The sequence below is a fragment of the Maylandia zebra genome, linkage group LG9 (genome assembly GCF_041146795.1).
Source record: "Maylandia zebra isolate NMK-2024a linkage group LG9, Mzebra_GT3a, whole genome shotgun sequence".
NCBI lineage: Eukaryota > Metazoa > Chordata > Actinopteri > Cichliformes > Cichlidae > Maylandia > Maylandia zebra.
This window is the reverse complement of record NC_135175.1, coordinates 23811185-23832049: the sequence shown is the minus strand read 5'-3', so window position 1 is coordinate 23832049 and position 20865 is coordinate 23811185. Positions and strand designations below refer to the sequence as shown.

Here is a 20865-nt window from a genome sequence, read left to right as displayed (position 1 = left end):
CACTTTTTTCTTTTAGTTTACTTTGAAGAAAAGTAGAAAAGTCTTAATTCTATTATTAATATTTGTATTCATTATTTTTATTCATTGTTAAAGACATTCCTTGAACCTGTTTCCACTAGAAATTGACGTCCTTGTGTATTAGTATCTACAGTAATCTGCCTTATTTCATTTTAAAACAGCCACCATTACTTTTCCAGAAAGCTAAAACATCAATGGGAACCTACTCGGTTAATTTCTCACTCTGTACTTTAATGTTGGCTCTCTGTAGTTTAGAATAATCTTTATGTGTTTTATACTGGGCCTTTGTCCAGTGCCTCAGTTCACCAGAACTGTCTCTGTTGACGCCAACCTCCCTTTAAGCCACCTTTCTTTTGATTGGATGCCCCTCGCTAACAGAATGTGCATGAAGCTTCTGTGCTCACAGCCTGAGCTGTTCAACTGATGTGAACAAAATAGGGATATCTGCTCTCACTGACATCATATAAAGCAAATATTACAACAAAAAGTCTAAAACAGGGTGTTTTTACTTGAAGCCTCAGGCTTCTGGCTTACTGGGATATGCTAACCTCATTATTTGAAACTTTGGCCATGTTTAACATGAGAGTCCATCAATGTAGGCAGTTTAAAGAGGAAATGCACCTTAAGTTCTTAGAATGAGGCCTTTTTGATGTTTAAATCTACAGTCACTGTATCAAAAAAGTTGAAAAGTACACTTGGACCATAGATGTGTATTCAGGATACATGCCAACCCAGTCTTGGTGCCTGGATCATTAATGTGTTTGAGGATTGGCTGCTTTACTGTTTGGAAAGTAATGAAATCCGAATGCAACTCCGCTGCCGTTTTGTCACCCTCTGTTAAGAAATTATCTTTTCCAGCAGAGTTTTTCCGCGTAGAAAGCAAGAAAGAAAAATATCTGCTTAAGTAAAAAGTGTGACCTGCTGACAGAAATGAAGGCAGGCTGCAAAGATGGTACAGTGGTGAGAGGAGGGCGAGCTGACTGATAGGTCCTGAAATGGAGGGATATGAGGAGGGTGTCTCGGAGACAAAGTCCCCGAGGCCTGTGAGAGGCAGATAGCTGCCTCCTCCTCCTCTTCTTCGCGGCCTTGTCCCTCCATCTCTGTCTGGAGAAATGCAAATTCCTGTTATCTCTTTCGGGCTAGTAGCGCCTCTGCCCATCCGTTCCTCCTCACCATCATCCAGAACGTCTCTAAAGCCCACTGAACTTTCCCCAGCGATCGAGGATCAAGTGGGGACACGAGACAGTGACGAGAATGAAGATAAGAGACACAACTGATTATTTCTTTATTATTCCACCGACAGTTAAACGCTGCACAACATCTCTGAAATAGTTGAGTAAGTGCAGGGCTTTAGTCTTTGATGTGATAATAGACGGTTGGGGTGTTGCGGTTTCGCCATCAAGACTCAAGTGGAAAATTGCTTTGCACACTCTGGCAAACACGTCTGCTGCGTCATGTGTCTCGCCCCCAGATACACATCCTCTGATACCCCAACCTCTTTATCCACGTCTATCAGGGTGTGCTGGGTCACTCGGCAGAACGACTCCTGTCTCCCGTCCAAACCTACTGGTCTGGTTTCTCCTCCAGTTAAGTCTGGTGTGCAGAGTGTTGGGAGTGGTTTGTTGCTTTATCCCCTACTCTAGCAGACTATCCCACGGAGGTAAGAGCTGTAAATGTCTTGTATCAGGCTGCCTGCTTGGCTGGAAGATTGTTGTTGGTGGTTTTGTACTGTGGTTTGTGCCAGACAAGGTTTTTAAACCCTGAATCTCCCTGATTTAGTTTCCAAGAAGCATCTTTTGCAGAAATAACTCATTGTTTGGTCCCCTTTTCTGTATTTAGGGGGGATATCTCTTTGTACAGTAGCCACACCACACCCACAGGTTCACCAAGTACTAGAAACACATTCAGACATGAACACATGTATGCACACAGACTGTGGTTTTCTTCCCCATTTCATAAATGCCTCTGTACTCCAGACTCATTTCATAAATCTCACCACATTCCCTGCTAAACCCCATAGCAATAAAAATCTGTCTGTGTACAGTATAATATACCAAGCACAGGCAGTATATCCAATAATAACACTAATAAATATGACTGAGAACAGAGGGCAAAAGCAGTGTTCACTTACCACCGGTCGCCACTGTGATTTCACGCAGGTAATGTCCGTAAAAAGGAAAATCGAAGGACAGATTAACTCTCTGTGAAAAAACAAAAACAAAAAACAGACAGATGACCTCAGTCAGGATGATAGAGCTAAGACAGGATCCAAGAAAAAGCTGTTTTGATCTTAAAAAAACAAAGAGGATTTAGATCAGAAGGAAAATGTGAAAAACAAATACCAAAGTGCCCGGTGTGTTACATCTGCTCTACTTTACAGGGTAATCTTTATGAGAAGAAAGAAGTCCTACAAACTAAAAAAGACAAACACTGAACTCAAAGTTTTGCTGAAAAAAAATGTTTATGTCACAGCTGAAATATACAATGTGAAGCAATGACAGTACTTTCTTAAACACTCATGGAGAAATACTTATATTCAAATTCAAATTTTATTTGTCACACACAACCATACACAGTATGACATGGGGGTGAAATGCTTGTAGCTGTACAATGCCCGACCATTAAATGACATATACACCATATCTCTGCATGTAACTATTCAGTGGCGGTCGTTTTTTACCTAGGAAAACATGAAGTCTTGAGCCACCCCTTAGTTCATTATATTCTGCTTTCAAAGAGCCAGATCTTCTTCTGAATTTATAAAGTACGGTGAACAAAGGTTGTTTCACTAAAATACAAATGCTTCCCACTTCTTTAGTTGAATCTGTCAAAAAATGCCAAATATATTATACAGTTTGACCCCTTGTGAATAAGGCAGTGGACAAAAGTAGGGTTTACTGTTCTTCCATGTATGTTTGTACATGCTTCAATAAATCAGTGCAACTATTCCCCATTTTCCTAGCAAAATATAGAGAAATGAGGATATGGCTCGGGACTTACATGTCAGCACTGTGACTCCCAAAGTCAGAAATATGAAATATGTCTTTACCTACCCTCTGAACTGACCCATACATAAAATTCAAGGCTCACTTGAGACCACTTTTTACGTTTTACTATAAATTTCTATTAGATTGAGACAGAAAAAAAATGGCGTGGCAAGAAAAGATCTTTTTGGTAAAACCCAAGACACATATTACCGGTAGAAATCTCAACCCTCTAGATCAGTGTTTCCCAACCACTGTGCCACAGCGCATAGGTGTGCCATGAGAAATGATCAGGTGTGATTAGTACTCTAAGCAATCAGCCTGAGTAACGGGCAGAACAATTACATTCTCTTCCACTAGAGGGCAGTACAACTACCTGCTCTAATTAAATAGGTTGCCAACTGTGAGACGATCCAGCGCATGATAGCAATAGATACATATTTGAAAAGAGAAAGTTGTCAATCTGACCTGGGTCCTGGAGATGAAGGCCCTAGCATGAGTAGTGGTTACAAGAAAGCATAAAAGCTGTATTCTGATTCTGATAAAAAAAAATCGAACCAATTCTGCTATACCTGGTGCGCGGGGGAAAATGATCAATTTGCTTTTGGTGATTTTTTTGTTTGGTGATGTGCCGTGTGATCTTTCTAATGTAAAATATGTGCCGTGGCTCCTAAAGGTTGGGAAACACTGCTCTAGCATACTAGTAGGAATAATCGCATGACTAATGTGCACACGTCACCTCTCAGTGAGGTGCAATTCGGCACCTTGAAAATCTAGAGCACGGTACACCTGATGATTTCTCACGACACACGTATGTGCCACTGCACAGTGATTAGGAAACACTGTGCTGGAGTTGGTAGTAACAGTTAGCAGAAATAGTCTATCCGGTCACTTCGTAGCGGAGGAAAGTCATGCTTTAAGTTTAACAGCTAACAATAGCTTTCCTGTGTGCTTCATCCAGACTAATTAGCTATTTCTTTTCACACTAACTCACCATACTAAAATCTTCTAAATGGTAAAATTTGACCAGCCAAAAATCATCAACATCACTGTTACCAATGTATGTTTCATGCTAACGTTAGCATTTAGCTCAAAGCATTATCCAGCGTACCCTCATAGAGCTGCTAGCATGGCTGTAGATTCTTGCGGCCTACCATTTCTCACGGGAAATATTTAAACAACAAGCTTTTACACAGAGATGGGCTCATATTGTATTTATAAATATTTTCAAATGAACGGAGACATAATAAAATTATCTTTAAGAGACTACAGGGTAGCCAAAAATGTATCCTATAAATTATAGTTTACATTCATTGTTTTATCCCTCGGGTTAAATTCCAGACACTGCCAGTAAGTGTTATGGAGATGGACAGTCCACAGTGAACATGCTGATATTATGCATGGTCCTACAGATTGTGCCAGAGGGAGTAATCCTGTGGCAAACCACGATGAATCTTGAAGACCATAGAGACAATCCAGAGCTTAACTTTTCTGCACTCCGGTGATGAAGCTAACCTCTGTGACTGCATTTTGTTTTACAACTTTATTAGCCAATTTCTTTGAGTAATAGCTGGCAGCCGGCACAGTTTGGAAGGAAGATCTCTGAGTATATGCAGGACTTTAACTGTCTTCATTATAAAGTCTATTTGTTTAAAACGTTAGTCTGCTGAGGTTGTGCCGCAGATCTGTTCAGCACAGATGGTTTTCCCTGCTTCTTTCGCTCCAATATGAAATCAAATTATTCAGCCGAGAATTCCAGCGTCTCCTTTTGACTCCAGATTCCTCAGTTGACCGCTGAATTAGGAATTCACTTCGTAAAACAAAGTCAGAGAACCTTTCCTCGATGCTGTTTACAAGAACGCCTCGCTTCTTAGCCGGGACGTTCAGTGGCTAAAATGAATAGCTTGCCTCAGAGTGGATAGCTCAATCCATCACCACCCAGCTGAAGGTAAAGGAGCAGAATTCACAATGTGGGCCTCTATTCTGTATCCTTGCCAGCTATTGCTCACCCTGGGCAGTTTTTCTTTCTCTCTCTCTTTCTTTTACTGCAATTCTGCTTTGTTTCTCAGTCAGTCTGCTGCTGCCTTGTGTGACTCCATCAGTATGCAGCTTGCATGCATCACCTGCTTGTGCTGAGGTGGAGGGAGGGGAGCTTTCTAATTTTTTCACTGCAGGGATACTTTTAATGGTAAAAATGCAAGAAGAATTACTTGCTGTTTTTAGCCTTAAAAACAACCGTAGTCCTTCCAGTAATGTGTGTGTAGTGATAAGAAAATAACTGTTTTCAGAGGGGTTATTGTCACGATCCTCCTCATTTACAGTGACAAATTGTACACTTTAAGTCAGCTTTATATGTTATGTCTGCTTCGTTGGATGTCCCAAATCTACAATCTGGTTCATTCTTAAAAAGGGTCAACTAAAGTGCATGGTGAATTATTTCTACTTCATAACATCTAAGCAAGTATCCCCTTCATGAATGGAAATACAGAGGGTTTATGACAAGGTTACAGTCAAGAACAGGAAGGACAGATTAGACTTTGGCAGAAAACATTTAAAAGAGTCTGCACAGTTTTGGAAAAAACTTATTTTGACAGATGAAACCAAGATTAGCTTGAACCAGAATGATAGGAAGAGAAAAGGATGAAGGAGAGAAACAGCTCAAAGGATGAATTATGGCATGGGCATGTATGGCTGCCAGTGGAACTGGGCCACTAGTGTTTATTGATGATGTGCCTGCTGATAGAAGTAGCAGGATGAATTGTGAAGTGTACAGGGCTATGCTCTCTGCTCAGACTCAGCCAAATGCTGCAAAGCTGACCAGACAGAGCTTTACAATGCAAATGGATAATGACCCATAGCATACCACAAAAGCAACCCAAGAGTTTCCAAAGCAAAGAAATGGGGCATTTTTCAATGTCCAAGTCAGTCACCTGATCTCAATCTGATAAAACATGCTTTTCAGTCATTAAATATAAAAATATACAAAAAAGGAACCACAAACTTCTGTTGTACAGTGGCAGAAATATAAAACTTGTGCCTTTGTCCAACTAAACGCAGAAAGAGTGTTAGTCTTATTATGTCCTACCAATCTTTACTGTGTCAAATGTAAAATGTCTTAAAGTTGGATAATAATTGTGGTTCCACAGTAACAAAGATATTGTAGTGAGCAGCAGTTGTAGATGGAGCAATAGGTCCATTTCTGGAAAAAACACCAACATCTGTGAACCGAGCTAAAGCAGATCAAAGCACCTGTACACAGAATTCAACATAAGTAAGGTTCAGATGTAAACATATTTCCTTTAAAATGCTCAGATTCATTTTCAGGATAACAAAATTATAGCTCATAACCATTTATCAGAGTGAAAAACACACATCTGATGGATAATTTTTGGTATCAAATGTCTTTAAATATGCCAACATCGAGTAAATCTCCTCTCATGATGTGTGTTGACTTACCGCAGCTTGTCTGTGTGTGTTGGACAGAATGCCGTGGATCTTCACTTTGTCCTTGTCCATCTGGTCGATATTTACCCACAAGCCCTTGCTCATCGGATCTGAAGGGCCGTGCGTTTTTGATGTGTAGTAGTTGTGATCTGTATCCTCCTGAAGAATGAAAGAGAAAATAAGATAATACATCGGGTGAGTCTGAGTCGATCTGTGAAGTTTGTACAGTATAATAAGGGCGCAAAGTGTAGAGAATATAAACACATTTAAAAATAGAGATTGTGCAGCTCATTGCAGTCTAATACACAGTTACCACTAAATAAAAATAAAACACATGCATATGGAAATTCACTGACATCCAGTATTTTTAATTTTGCAGCTAACCAAATTACCCACTAAATTAGATTATAACAGTCCCCGTCCTTTCCTTCAACCTCTTTCCTTTAAAGCGCTCAGCACATGTACTGCTTTTAATGTTTCCTAATAAAATTAAACAACAAAAAAATGCAATCAGCTCCTTTTTCTCTTAAAAAGCCTGCAAAGTCAGGGCTGCCTTTAATAACAGAGCCATCCATGAACTTTTACAAGGCCATACGAGACGGGCTTGTCTGCTTTTACTGTTTCCTGTGCAGAATTAAGAAGAATGTTCGTGTTGTCTGTTTCCCGCAGGGTCTAATGAGGTACCTTGCAGCTGTGTCTTTTTATTTGAAACACTGTTAAAGTTTATGTTTTGCTGGATGTACATTACTTGCGACTGTGATCTGACTAATAGGAGCTCACAGAGCTCTGCAGATGCTTTGATATATGGGCGGTAATATTCAGAGCTTGTCAAAAGGCCATGAGACAAACATTAATTAAAGCACAATCCTTCCCTGTTCAGTTCGTTTTGCTTCAAGGATTCATATTTCCCCTCAGAGAGTTATAATCTAATACCGCTATTCAATATTCAGCCTGCTATATAAGACAAGGGGAGATAATGTTTCAGGCCTGGCAAAGCCTCTGTGGGACTGATAAATATCTGAATCCCAAATGGAGTTCAGTCATGTAGGTGGTGCTACTTCTGATTAATGTGTACATTTAAACAAACACTGCCACAAGCCTTTCATCACAGATTAACGTGCAGACAGACCATGTCAGGGAAAAAGGCCCCTTCAGGCAGCCTTATTCAGCACATTACTCCCAGAATAGAAAACAAGTCTACTTGTAAAACACACAAATGCAGGGCTGTAAAGTTTCCTGCTAATCAGCACAGGATGATTTCTTGTCTCACGCAGAGAGAGCGAGGGAGATGTAGGCTCCTCAGAGGTGAGAGGGGACAGCTGGAGAGTTCTTCAAGTAAAGGGGACGGTGGGCAGGGCGCCATCGTCCAGCTGGGTGTAGGTGGATGTGAAGTTGTGGGGGCTTCTCAAGAGAATAACAAACACAGTACAAGGAGCATAAAAAAAATGCTCACACAAATAGTTTTGGTGGGAGGTTGAAAGAGGAAGGTCCCGTTTCTTTAAAACGTCCACAAAAATGTCCAACAAGTAAAGTGTAGTACTCAAAATCAGTGTGGGAAAATACAAACATGGTGAGAAATCTGCTCCCACTCTGGTCTCGGTTTTGGGTGGCTTTTATGGGAAACTCGAACAGGTAGGCGCCAAGACAAAGAACAAATAACTCTACTTAATTAGATTTCAGTCCAAAAGTTGGTCAAGAAACCAAGATTCAGTTAGGATTCTTTGAGTTTAGCCTTCATCTGTCTTCAAAAGAGTAGACAGTGCTTATGGTTAAAGTTACACTGTATAAAAGAAGATTGCAGCATTCCTTTTCTCCCAGTTCAAGTGTATAAACATAACTAGGGTGGCTGCTACAGGACAAACATCTTTTCGTCAACCAAGAGAGATCAAAAACATTAAGTTTAGACTGTACCCAATAAATGCTGTGGCTGGCCAGCGTGTTTCTACTAATGTCTGAACCAGATCCAGATCTGCCCCAAAGTTTTTCACTATCTGTGGATGGCTGTCAGTTCAGCTATCAATGCTTATTTATTCTGGAAGAAGCCGTAAAACTTTGTGAAATGAGTCTGATACAGGTCAGTGAGCCAGAGAAGCTCACTTTTGACCGATACCAGCGATACTGAAGTGGATTGTTTAGGATATCCAGAACTGTTGGTAGTTTCTGCTGCTGTTAGCTACTGTTAGCCTCATTTAGCTGCTGTTAGCAGGTGATAGTGAAACAGTCTTTGAAATGAACATCTGATGGACTCCCCATGAGAAAATGTAATCAAACTGTTTATCAGAGGGAAAGGAAAGATTTTTAGCATACTAGAACCTAACATTAGCTGGCATGATGTTAGCTTAAAACCAGCTAATGTTGTTGTTTAGCTGGCTCTTGTCAGCTGTGTGGAGGGTTGCAGGACAATAAGTAATTGTGACAATATTGGGAATAATTGAGCATGTATATACATATTCTCGTTTGTTTAAGTGCCTGACTTGAATTCAGCAAATGAGGCTTGAGGTGAAAAGGAAGAGGATGACATCTGTACTGTATATTCTATGTATTTATTATCTCACTCTTATTGCCTCTTTATGCCCTGTCCTAATGTTCAATGTCATGCTGCTCTGTTGTATCTTAATTGCCCCTTGGGGATAAATAAAGTCTTTCTGATTCTGATCTTATTAAGATGCCTGTGGCATTGTCTTTTTCCTTTGCGTTTTTGCTTTTTTGGTTAAGGGGACCACTTCCTGCTATACCATTAAAGTTTAAAGGAATCTAAAATCAGAAGTAGCAAAATCTCTTCTTACTGCCAGTTTTCCTTTAAGAAACCTTTAAGAAACTTGTGTGTGATAGTAGCTCCTTTGTTGTGGAAAGTTTGCATTGAGTCGGTGGGAGAAGTAGCTTCAGCCGCGGTGAAGCACATGCTGACAGCCAGGATTAAGTGACTGTAATCAACCATATAGTGTCTGGATATGTCTCAGCATAACAACTATCCAACCGTTCTTTATCGTCTTCCTCTTCCTGTCCTCGTCATGCAGAATTCATCTCCAGAGTAAAGGTTGTCAGTGAGCCAAGTCAAAGTAAAGATAGCACCAAAAGTTAAATTCAAACTCTGAGCAAGAATTAGCATCTCATTCAACATTCTGACATGACAAGCTACTCCATTTGAAGCCTGTAAGTGATATAGAAATGAGGCTTCGTTTCATGGTCTCATTTGTGTATGCATATGCACTTACATGTTTAAAAATAGGGCTAAAATGCGGCTTTTTCTTGACTCGACTTGAACAGAAATGTGTGTATTGTCGAGCCATTAGATGATGAGGGCTGGCACTGCGATTGGCAGACCTGCTGGGATTGATGCTGAGCGTGACTTCATCGCCCACCGGATCTCACGCTATGCTTGATTTAAAAGGAAAAAAACGCTTTAAATCCATCCTAAACACTTTGCCCTTTGGTCTACCCCACTATACAAACAGCCACATTCATACAAATGTTACACTATCATTCACATATATAACAAAATAAAAAACATCATCATGAAAGCTGCCTGTGTGGCATTAAGTCATGGTGACATTTTGACAAGTCTAAACCTAGAGAAATCCCTTTAAGGTAAAGTAACTGCAGAGTCACTTTCATATGCACGATTGCATTTTGAAACGCACACCAGGACATAAAGACAGCTGACGTCTTTCATAAATCAAAACCCACAGAGGTTGTTAGACGTTCCACTCACCAGAAAGAAAAACAGTTGAAAAATCACTGGTGACAGTATAAATCCAAAAATGTGGAGCAGAATATTTTTAATATATTATTAGAAGCTACATGGAAGAGATACCCATCTCTGTTTTCAGCTTAAACTGCGGCGTCCCTGAGCTGACCTCTGTAGTTCAGCTTATTGCACAGTTGAACTCATGAACACCTAGTGCATCATATTTGAGATTTCTTTTTTTAATAGTAATAGTATGAGGAATACCTCGTCTCCTTGATATCATAGAGAGACAAATACACATAGAAACTGGGTGATAGAGCAGTCTGATCTATAAGCTTTTGGCTCTCAGGGGTCTGATTAAACTTTTCCCATGTTTAACATGATCATTCACTATAGGTACCTGGTAAAGTGTTCATCAATAGAATTACCCAATCAGCCAATCACATAACAGCAGCTCACTGCATTTATGCATGTAGACATGGTTAAGATGACCTGCTTAAGTTCAAACCGAGCATCAGAATGGGGGAAAAAAGAGGTTTACAGTAACTTTGAACATGGGGCGATCGTGGCTCAAGAGTTGGGAGTTCGCCTTGCTGGTTCGAGCCCTGGCTTGCACAGTCTCGGTCATTGTGTGCTTGGGCAAGACACTTCACCCGTTGCCTACTGGTGGTGGTCAGAGGGCCCGGTGGCGCCAGTGTCCGGCAGCCTCGCCTCTGTCAGTGCGCCCCAGGGTGGCTGTGGCTACTATGTAGCTTGCCATCACCAGTGTGTGAATGTGTGTGTGAATGGGTGAATGAGTGGATGATTGGATGTGTAAAGCACTTTGGGGTCCTTAGGGACTAGTAAAGCGCTATACAAATACAGGCCATTTATGGAATGGTTGTTGGTGTCAGGTGGGCTCATCTGAGTATTTTCCAAACTGTTGATTTGCTGGGATTTTCCCACAAAACCATTTAAGAGGATAATTACCAGCTTGCAAAGGAAAGCAGAAGAGAATATCTGAATGTAACAAACCTTGAAGCAGATGGGCTACAGCAGCAGAAGACCACACCGGGTGCCACTCATGTTAGCTAAGAACCGGCGGGTGGTGGCATGGTAGGCGAGTTCTTGGCACTCTGTCAGCCTCTTAGCACCACAGCTAGGTCCCTTAGCTATGGAAACACCACAGCCTACCTGAGTATTGTTGCTAACCATGTTCATTCTTTTAAGACCACAGTGTACCCATCCTCTGATGACTACTTTGAAGATAATGTTCAAATGATCTTAACTGGTTTCTTGAACCTGAAAATAAGTTCAGTGTACTCAAACGGTCTCCACAGTCACCAGATGTCAATCCCATAGAGAACCTTTGGGATGTGGTGGAATAGAAGGTTCAGTGGTTATGTGTGTATTATTAGTGTAAAGTCAAATGTCAGTTGTATATTCATACACAGTGGGGATAAGTTCAAACTGACACCCACAGAGTTACAGATGTGGATCAGCTGCCCTGAAAAGCTCAAGCAGGAGAAGGTGAATGTGAAAGCTGAAAAAATGTCTCTTAGATCCAGTATTTCATCTCTTCTTCATAAAGTGATAGACTACAAATAGATGGAGATGGAGAAATACTGTAATTGCTGTTGATAATGGATCACTTTGTGGATCTCGAGTACAAAAACAAACTGCTGTAAAGATTCAGAGTACAAAACCCATCCTCGATTCACTCCCATCTCTGTCTGAGGCATTTACTCAGGCTGCCCATTACATCAATATTGCATTATACCGAGACCTGAATATCTGGGCCAACATAGTTTCAATACTGAATGACTCTATAATATAAAGTAGAACCAAATAAAGTAATTTAGCACGTTGAGATTATTCAGGGTCCATTACTGAAATAAAATAAGTTTTTTAAATTGTTATTCAAAAGTAGATAGCTGCGGCTGTGATTCGATGGGGTTTTTCAGAGGATAAGAGGAGAGTACACTAAAAACTGTAATCCCCTCAACTGTGATCATGTCTCTGCTGCAGCAGGACTCGAGCTTTGAATAAATGATTCAATATGTTGGGATTAAGATGCACATCTGCCAGCTTTCTTTTTCCCAAGACAACACTATCGTGCACAGTTACATCACGCTGAAGCGTGTTTGAAAAAGCATTTAAAGGACGCCATCACTCATGTGTGCGGCTCTTCTTCAGTAGATAATGGTTGCCATCCATTACTTTTTGCCACACTTCTTCTAGTTTCAGCAGCTTGCTGGTGTTGGTAGGGAAACATCATCATGGCTGTGCCAGAGTATTTCAGACCTGCTGTAACAGCAGAATGGAAACTGAACTAAAGGTTTATGATGAATGCAAAATGTTGGACCGGGCCATTTCCCAGAATGCTCAGGCATGACCCAAAATAAACCAAAGGATAGCAAAACTGGATCCAATAATAATCAAGAGAATAGCAGCGTCATTATCATTAATTTCTATAATTTTTGTATTCATTTTGTAATAATATTTTTATTTTCTATTTCTATTCCATTTTGAAAACAGATTTCTACACAGTGACATGCAGAATTTATAATCAATGGACTAGATCTTGTACTGCTACCAGCCAATTTCTGGGTTCTATTAGTTATCCAAATAATATTCCTTAATCATGACACACCTGCACACAAACAGCTCATTTGGAAAAGGAAAGGATTTGGCTGATATCAGATTTTGTCTGAGAATGATTCACCTTCAGTTTATCTGAATCTATGGTCAGAATGTAAAGAATCACCACTGCAAGAAGCAGGAAGTTGTTAACCATCATCCCTACAGACAGGCCACAGCCAACGGGTTCGCAGACTGATCTACAACTAACGATCAAATAATCGATCAATTACACATTTGACAGGCTGGAAAGAACAAATGCGCATTATAATTACTGAGCATAACGTTAGTTCAGATCAAGTTCATCCACAATACAGATCAGCAGATGGGTCAGTTGACAATCCTCTACTCATCCTACTGGCAGATCTCACATACCTGCACTAGTAGTTTGACCACAGCTCCTTCATATGTGGAAATCCGAAGGTAGGAAAAGCAGCTAGTGGACAATCAAAGCCATCCCTTTAAATTCACGTGGTTACCTGATATCTCAGAGGACAGTGGCAGTATTTAATCCAATGATTATCATTGGACTGGGCCCAAACTATAGCCTTAACTCAGGCTGCACAGAACCACAATGACTGATAAAGACTAAATGCAACTCAGGACAAGTGATCATGTTTCAGAGAGCAGTGAAACAAATGGAGAATACATTCAGTGAGCAGACTGAAGTGAATCCAGGCATCTAATGTATAATTCAATGTGTACTCTCATCTGTGGGTTTACAGTAGAATTTAATTTGCAAACTGTCTGATGGGGCTGCTCTTTAAAGCGATTTCCATGGACTCAGAAATACACAGAGTGGACTACACACACTACCGGCTCTCTTTGTTCATCTGAAGAAGTGACTACAAACCAACGAGCTGCCTGACCCACTGAGAAACGTCTACACCCGTACTGCTGCAAGGTAGAAACTCAAAACTGAATTTAAACAAGCGTGGGTTCATCGGAAGAGCATCCGTGAGCTGCAGCAGCTGCCTGAGATGGTATGGCATTACACAGTCTAAACGGTGAGCAGTGTAAAGGCGGTAAACATCTCTTTCCAAACACGTTATCCCCCGGGAATCTTTTAACCGACTCGACAAACCGAAACACAAAACAAACAAATTAGGGCAGGTTCTGAAACTGCAGCTCAGGCGAGCAAAGTAATGAAAATTAGCAAACCGAATGACTCCCTTAAGAAACAAATTCAAATCAAATTCAAATTTTATTTGTCACACACACACAACCATACACAGTATGACATGGGGGTGAAATGCTTGTAGCTGTACAATGCCCGACCATTAAATGACAGAAGAAAAGTTTTACAATATTTACAATTTACTACAAAAATTTACAAATTAACTTAGGAATTTACAGTAAAGAATGTGCAAATAGCAGAAGAGATTATAAAGATAAGGATTATAAATTATAGGAATTATAGGATTTATAGGAATTATAGGAAACACAAATAAATAGTGAATGTAGTGAAGCATGTAACCCCCCCAAGGTCTCAGACATCCAATAACATGTCTCTGCCATAAACCACACCTCTATTACTACACATCAAAGGAAGCTACACAAACACACAAATAGAAGTGGGATGGATAAACCCCCGAAAAACGGATATATTTTTGCTGGCAATCTGACATGCTTGACTCTGGTTAAATATCAGCTCAGTGTAGATCTGAACATCCAGATGTGAACATAAGTGTATATTTTCATCTCAGAGAGACCACAAGGAGTTTTATGTCTCTCTTGTGTTGTCGCAACATGATAAGGGATTTGAAAAAGGAGCAGTCTGCACAATTTATCATCTGAGCGGCTGCTGCATGCCCTCTGCCGCTGACGGTTTTATTCCTCATTCCTCATAAAGATAAGATTTGAAATGTTGCCTCTGACAGCAGGAAACCCCGAGTAAAATAAAGCAAAGTAGAGCTTTTTCAAATGTATGTCGTCTTATGTTTACTTGTTGTAATTTTGTCTCCTTGATTGTCTATTCTGTGAATCTGTTCCTTTTCAGTAAACACGCCATCCATCCATTGTGCTGCTGTCTAATCCTCACTTATGCTCCCTGAGGAGGTTACTTTCATTTCTCTCACTGAAGGGTGTTTTCAATCTCACTTCAAACTCTAAGGACAGAGGGTGTTTAATGCTGTGCAGAGTGTAAAGCCCCAATGACGCAGATTTGTAATATTACGTTGTAGAAATAAAAATGGCTTCACTTTAGGTCAGGGCTACATATTCCTTCTGCTTGGTATGCGAACAGGACCTCGAGGTGATTTCTAGGACTGAGTTTTTGTTGGAGTGGAAGTAGAGGTGGTGAAAAGGTGCAATGCTTTTTATCTCCTGTCTCGGTGAACAATGACTGCAAACGCTGTGTTGCAGGGTAATGAAGCAGGAATGCGGCGTTATGTATTTAAAAAAGGAAATGGGCTGCGCTCTTCTTCTGCATGTTTCTGTCACAAATCAATGTCTGCCCTTTCTCAACGTTAACAGAGTGCTAGCATCTCATTTAAAGGAAGTCTGCACTTGAAGAACAGTGTTTACCAAACTTCTGTATTTCTTTTTTTAAGATATGCTCTTGCTGACAAAGTGTGACCAGCTTCATGCTGCTGTGGAAGTGTTTCTAAAGTTAATGTGTTAATATTATTCACGGGCTTGTGCATATTTCACTGGATTCTTCTCTTAACTTTGACTCGCTGTACTTCGCTCGCGCATCGAAAAACAAGTGTTGAGCATCATGTAACTGACAAAATTTTTTTTTTGTTTACACGGGGTGGGTGGGGGTGTTTATCAGACCGCTGATGTGTGAAGCTATTTTGAAGACACTGTATAACAGTTATTTTTCCCTAATCACTGTTCATAATTGGGAGAAATCATGCCCACCTGCCACCGAGCATAAACGGAGAGGAGGTGGAGAGAGTCTGTAGTTTCAGAACACACACACATTGTCTCAAAAAAAAAAAAAAAACACTACAAAGATTGTATTTCCTGAGATCCCTGAGGAAAATGAATCTCTCTCAAAAACCTTCTGTTGTCTTTCTACCAATACACCGTTGAAAGTGTCCTCACCCAGGGCGCTCTGACACATATGGAAACAGTTCTGCAGAGACTCATAAAAGCTGCACTAAAGATGGCCACACAGCTGCCTGCTCTTAGACACATATGCAGCTTTCAGAAAGTATTGTAAACGACCTATCTCACATCAGCTGTTTGAATGTCTGCTCTCAGGTAAATGTCATAAATCCATCAAAGCACGCGCCACAGGACTTTTTTTTTTTATCATCATCACACTGAACTCTGCTTTAAAATCAAACACTCAATAAATCAATTAGACATCAAATCTATTAACACCATTCACAATATCATTTACTTTTTATACACAGTTTTCTTATAGAAATACAATATTTTTATAGAATTGCTGCAGCCACTTTTACTCTCTTAAGCACCCATACACATCTGGAACTAAGCTAAAATAGCCAATGACAGCTAAGAAGCCAGCGAAATCATTCAGCATCGAGCTGGCCTTGAATCATGTTGTGGGTTATGTACATGGATTTTTTTGATAGGCGATCTGGCAACTTGGGTAACATAAGATGACACACAAAATGTGCTAATCCGTGCATTATAATTGGTCGAAAGAAAATCTGAGGGTCACGTAAATTTTGTGAATTTCCCAGGAGAAGTAGCAAAACCGGAGGGTGCCCGGAGATGTCTTAAAATGCGGGAGAAACCTGGAAAAGAAAGGAATGTTTGCGGGTGTTCTTTTTGCTTTATATGACTTTCCATTGAAAATTAACTGTAACTAGTCACCCCTTTACTGGCAGCATGAACATGCCATTAGCCTCTGTGGTTAACTGGGGTTCTCATGTAGCCAGTGGACACCCAAGGAACAGATTGAAAATCTTTGAATGTAGATAAAATTTAGAAAAAGAATAGCAAATTAATAAAAAGCTTAATGCTGATAGTTTTGAGATTGCATTTCAGCCATTATGTTACCCTTTTGATATCCAAAAAGACTTAAAATCCCCCCAAAAACATGTTAATATTAGTCAGACTACAAACAGAAAGCTTCCACACTGAGACGGTTGTTTCTTCCTTCCAGATTTATGTAGATATCAGTTTATAGAGATCATCAGACTACTGATGGATTGCTGCACCTACATGCTCAGGTCTGTCGTCTGCTAGCTGATTTTGTTTTCATGGGCTCCAGGGATACGAGAGTCCGATCAGCCACAAGCGTAGATTTTTGTAGAGATGGTAGAGAGGCTTCCCTCTCAATATTTAGAACAAGTGCATCTTCACCCGAAGGTAAAAGCACAAAAGCATCCATGTTTTAATTAGTTACTCAGAGAAGAAATAAAGCCTCACACTTGGACAGGTCGTCTTCCCTTCTCAGTTTATCTTTTTCACTTTGAAAATATTAACTTTAATTATGAGAAGGAATTAAACACTGAGCCTTTGTAGCAAGTGAGAGCCTGACCGCCTTATATTTCACAAGTGCATTTTTCCTGTGTGACTGTTACTGTAGTTATGTACCGGTTCTCAGATTGCGTCAAAGAATACTCAGCATTGTCCGTGTTACATGGACACCATGGAAAATGGTGGATATTCACTAAAGGGTCTATAATTTTAACACTTTCACCACAGGGGGCAGTGTTTTACTAGTGTATGTGTACTTAACTGTGTGCTGCTGTTCTTTAAACCTTCTTGGTGCTTTTTGTCGAGATGTGAACCTTGGTTTTTGTTGCCTCCTGCTTAAAAAAAATCTGTTTGTTGTGTATTTCATTTAGTTGCACTTCCATCCTTTGCTCTGTTTCTCACCTATTTTGTGCCACACGTGTCCTCTTGGGTATAAATGCCTCCAGCCTTGCTATCCCCACTGCCACCTTGTCTTTGTTCAACTCTGATGTAAAGTTTTCACAGCATAAACTTGTCTTTTCTTCCTGTTTCCTGTTTTATTCTGTTGTATTAATGTTGGATTTTCTTGTGTATTGACTTGTTTTACCTTTTACCTGCCCTCGCCTATGCTGTTTACCTTTCCTACACTGATTAAAGGCAGAGCTCTTCCTCCATGACAAAAACATTTTTAGTCCTGAACCGATTTCCTTCATCTTGCGCTGCTGAAAATGTTTTCCTTTACCTGGTTAAATAACGGTTACATGAACTCTGTGTATGACCTTGTGGTAGAAAGCAGTATTACATGAAAACACAGCCACTGCCTTAGTTCAAATTTATTTGATATCTCTTCAGCACAATACAAAGATGTAAATACATAGCAGCTGTTCCCTCACGATCTATTGATACTGTTAATTTTGGAGGATTTTAGATGATCCCTTACAACAGGAAATTAAAGAAGTATTGTGCATTAAAAAATAATGGCATTAGTTACCATTAGGTTGTGATTTATGGGATAAAAATTCAGAGATATTTTTATAGTTTCCTTCATGTTCTTCAAAACAGAAAAAAATAAAACTATGTTGTACATGAAGTGCCTGCAGCCACAATTGCATAACATGTTGAAAGGTAGCCATTAGATAACAAACATGAAAAATACAACAGAACCACCACAAGCTGCGAGCATGTCGGGGTGTGCAGAGACCTCAGTGTGCTCAGCTGCTGATGAGACTTGGCTTATATTCAGACACCCTGACTCGTTCCTACAGTTTGATTCTGCCTTTCTTATTCCATCGTACAGTGACCTGAGGACACCTACAGCAGAGAAGCTGTTTAATCTGGGTTAATGATCCGGAGAGCTGCTGCAGTGAGTAACAGTCGTTCAGGCGTCAGACAGTCTGCTGTCTAAGCCGCTGTGGTTAAAACCTTCATGTAGAGGTGACAGGAAAGCTGCTATTGGCTAACTTGTGTGTTAAACAAGCACAGAATGACCTCAAAAGGAAGGAGAAAGAAAAAGATCAACAGATTTTTTCACCTGCACTGATGCGGATGAGTTCAACTGGGAAGCATTCAGTCCATCCTTGGATAAAAGACGCATAAAAACGTAAAGTTTGGGGCCTTGTGAGTCTCTGTACGGTTGTATAGTTGTGTTTTTCTTTTTCAAACTGACAAACTGACTTTAAATGGTTACACAAAAATGACTTCTTTTTAGCACAAACTCTACATTTTTAATTATTTGCATTGTACAACAAGCAAAAAAGTGGAATTGGACAACAAGTAGTATTTACTGATTTGGGTTTTCTCTGTATTCTAGCTCTGTCCTCTCTCAAATGCACCAAATAAGAAAAAAAAATCGTATTCATAAATTCAGAGCTGGTTAAGCATTTAACTTTTTTCTGTTTTAGCATATTTACCAAACACAACACAACGTACTATAAATAGAAGCAATAAAAATAATTGTGCTCAAAAATATTTGAAGCATAATTTCAGCAGAGAAAATAACAAAAGCCTCCTCTTTGCACCCCAAACTGTAAATGCTATAAACTCGGTAAATACTGCCCAGAGAGTGAGCTGCCTAGGTGCTGCATGCCGATCTCAGATTCGTTCTTGTTTAAAGCAGGGATGTCAAACACAAGCAGCCCGGCAAAAACTCCAAACTGGCCCACTGGACAGCTTTGGAAAATGTGAAGGTGGGTATAGAGTTCGGATTAAAAAAAAATTAAGAATAACTAAAATTAACAAAAACTTTGTGCCTTATAATTACATGACAGTGTGGGCAATAAGCTACCAGAACCTTTTCTGTAATTTTTACATTTATTTATTACAATTTAAGCCCAAAGAGTTACAGCAGCAGCGTGTCTTTATCATGTAGAAAAACCGAGACATGTGGCTGAAACTGAACTTCTTCTTATATTTAGATATTTCAGGGATTAAATATGTATTTAATGCTCTTTTTACTGACAGAAAGAGGAGTTCACTGGTCCACTGAAGACCAAAGTGGGCTCTATGTGGCCCACGGTGTAAAATGAGCTCGACAACCCCGCCTTCGAACGACTGCTGCTTGCTCCACCTCTTACTTTAACCTTAAAACCAAACAGGACCTGATAGGGTGTGAAATTCTTTTACATTTCATTGCTCATATGGTCTGAAACCCCAACAGGTTTTCACAAAGATAGCTGGGGATTTTTTTTAGTCTTTTAGTTTGGAAGAGCATCAAACTTGCTGTCATTAAACAAACTGATGCAAAGCGTCAGTAATTACCACAAGTCTTTGTTACTCACTTTGACAAAATCACTGCATAACGGCATCTCTTAAGACCCACTATTGCACATCAACGAACAACAATAACACAGCGAGAAATTGATGGCATGACAGGCAGTAATTTCAACAGACTGGAGTGTAATGCAGCTATACGACCTTTTTCAGCGCAAGCTTAGATTCACATTTGTTTTGACAGGTAATTTTGGTTGTAAATCACTATTTGAAAGCAGCTTGAAGACTCGCGCAACAAAATAAATTAGGGTACAAAATAACTCCTGGGATGTGTTTACCATCACTGAGTGGTGATATATACCTTTGCTAAAGTGTCAAAGAGTAGATTTCTCCACCAGGACACAGCTAAAGCTGTTTGAGCGGACGGTCTTTAAACCCATTCAGCTCACTGCCGCGTGGAAGCCTTGAGCTCAGTGTTTACTGTTTCTGCCCTCTGAATATGAAGGCTCTGAGGGAGTGCGTGTGCTGAGTAATGGCAGGGAGGACTGACGGGGTGTTTGTGCTGTCGACTGTTTTTTTCCATTCTGCAACAACAAATGAGGCTCAGAGAGACAAAAAACAACGAGACGGGACATGTCTGAGTGGCGGCGAGCACTTATGTAAGCATAAATGTGCGTGGCTATGACAAACGGAGCACAGGTGCGTGCTGTAGTCCGAGCGTGTTTACAGTTGTGTGAAATTTAAAGTGTGTGTGTGCTTACACACGAATTTGAGCGTGAATGATTACAGCTGACGATCAAAGCTTCTCAGCCCTTGTCACTGAGAGAGACAGGGCTGTGAACCTGAGATGATTAGAGCCACGGGAAAACTTAACGAGCTGTCTACAACCCAGCTGAACGCCCCCATGCTGCGTGCCATCCAAGGCGCCACAACAAGGTATGCGGGCGATGCCTCTCATTTACATAGATACAAACACAGATTGAGAGCAGCTATTAATCTCCAGCAGGTCCTCCAGACCATTCA

At 40.3% G+C, this 20865-nt stretch overlaps 1 protein-coding gene across 1 annotated transcript in view; it reads right to left on the bottom strand.

Moving 5' to 3' along the window:
- plxdc2b (plexin domain containing 2b) overlaps positions 1-20865 on the bottom strand; it is a 118923-nt gene that overhangs the window by 46681 nt on the left and 51377 nt on the right. The window contains exons 3-4 of the mRNA XM_004546845.5: positions 6459-6605; positions 2150-2219 (exon numbers count right to left, since the gene is read on the bottom strand). Of these exons, the coding sequence (XP_004546902.2) occupies positions 2150-2219; positions 6459-6605 (217 nt within the window). The remainder of the gene's footprint in view (positions 1-2149; positions 2220-6458; positions 6606-20865) is intronic.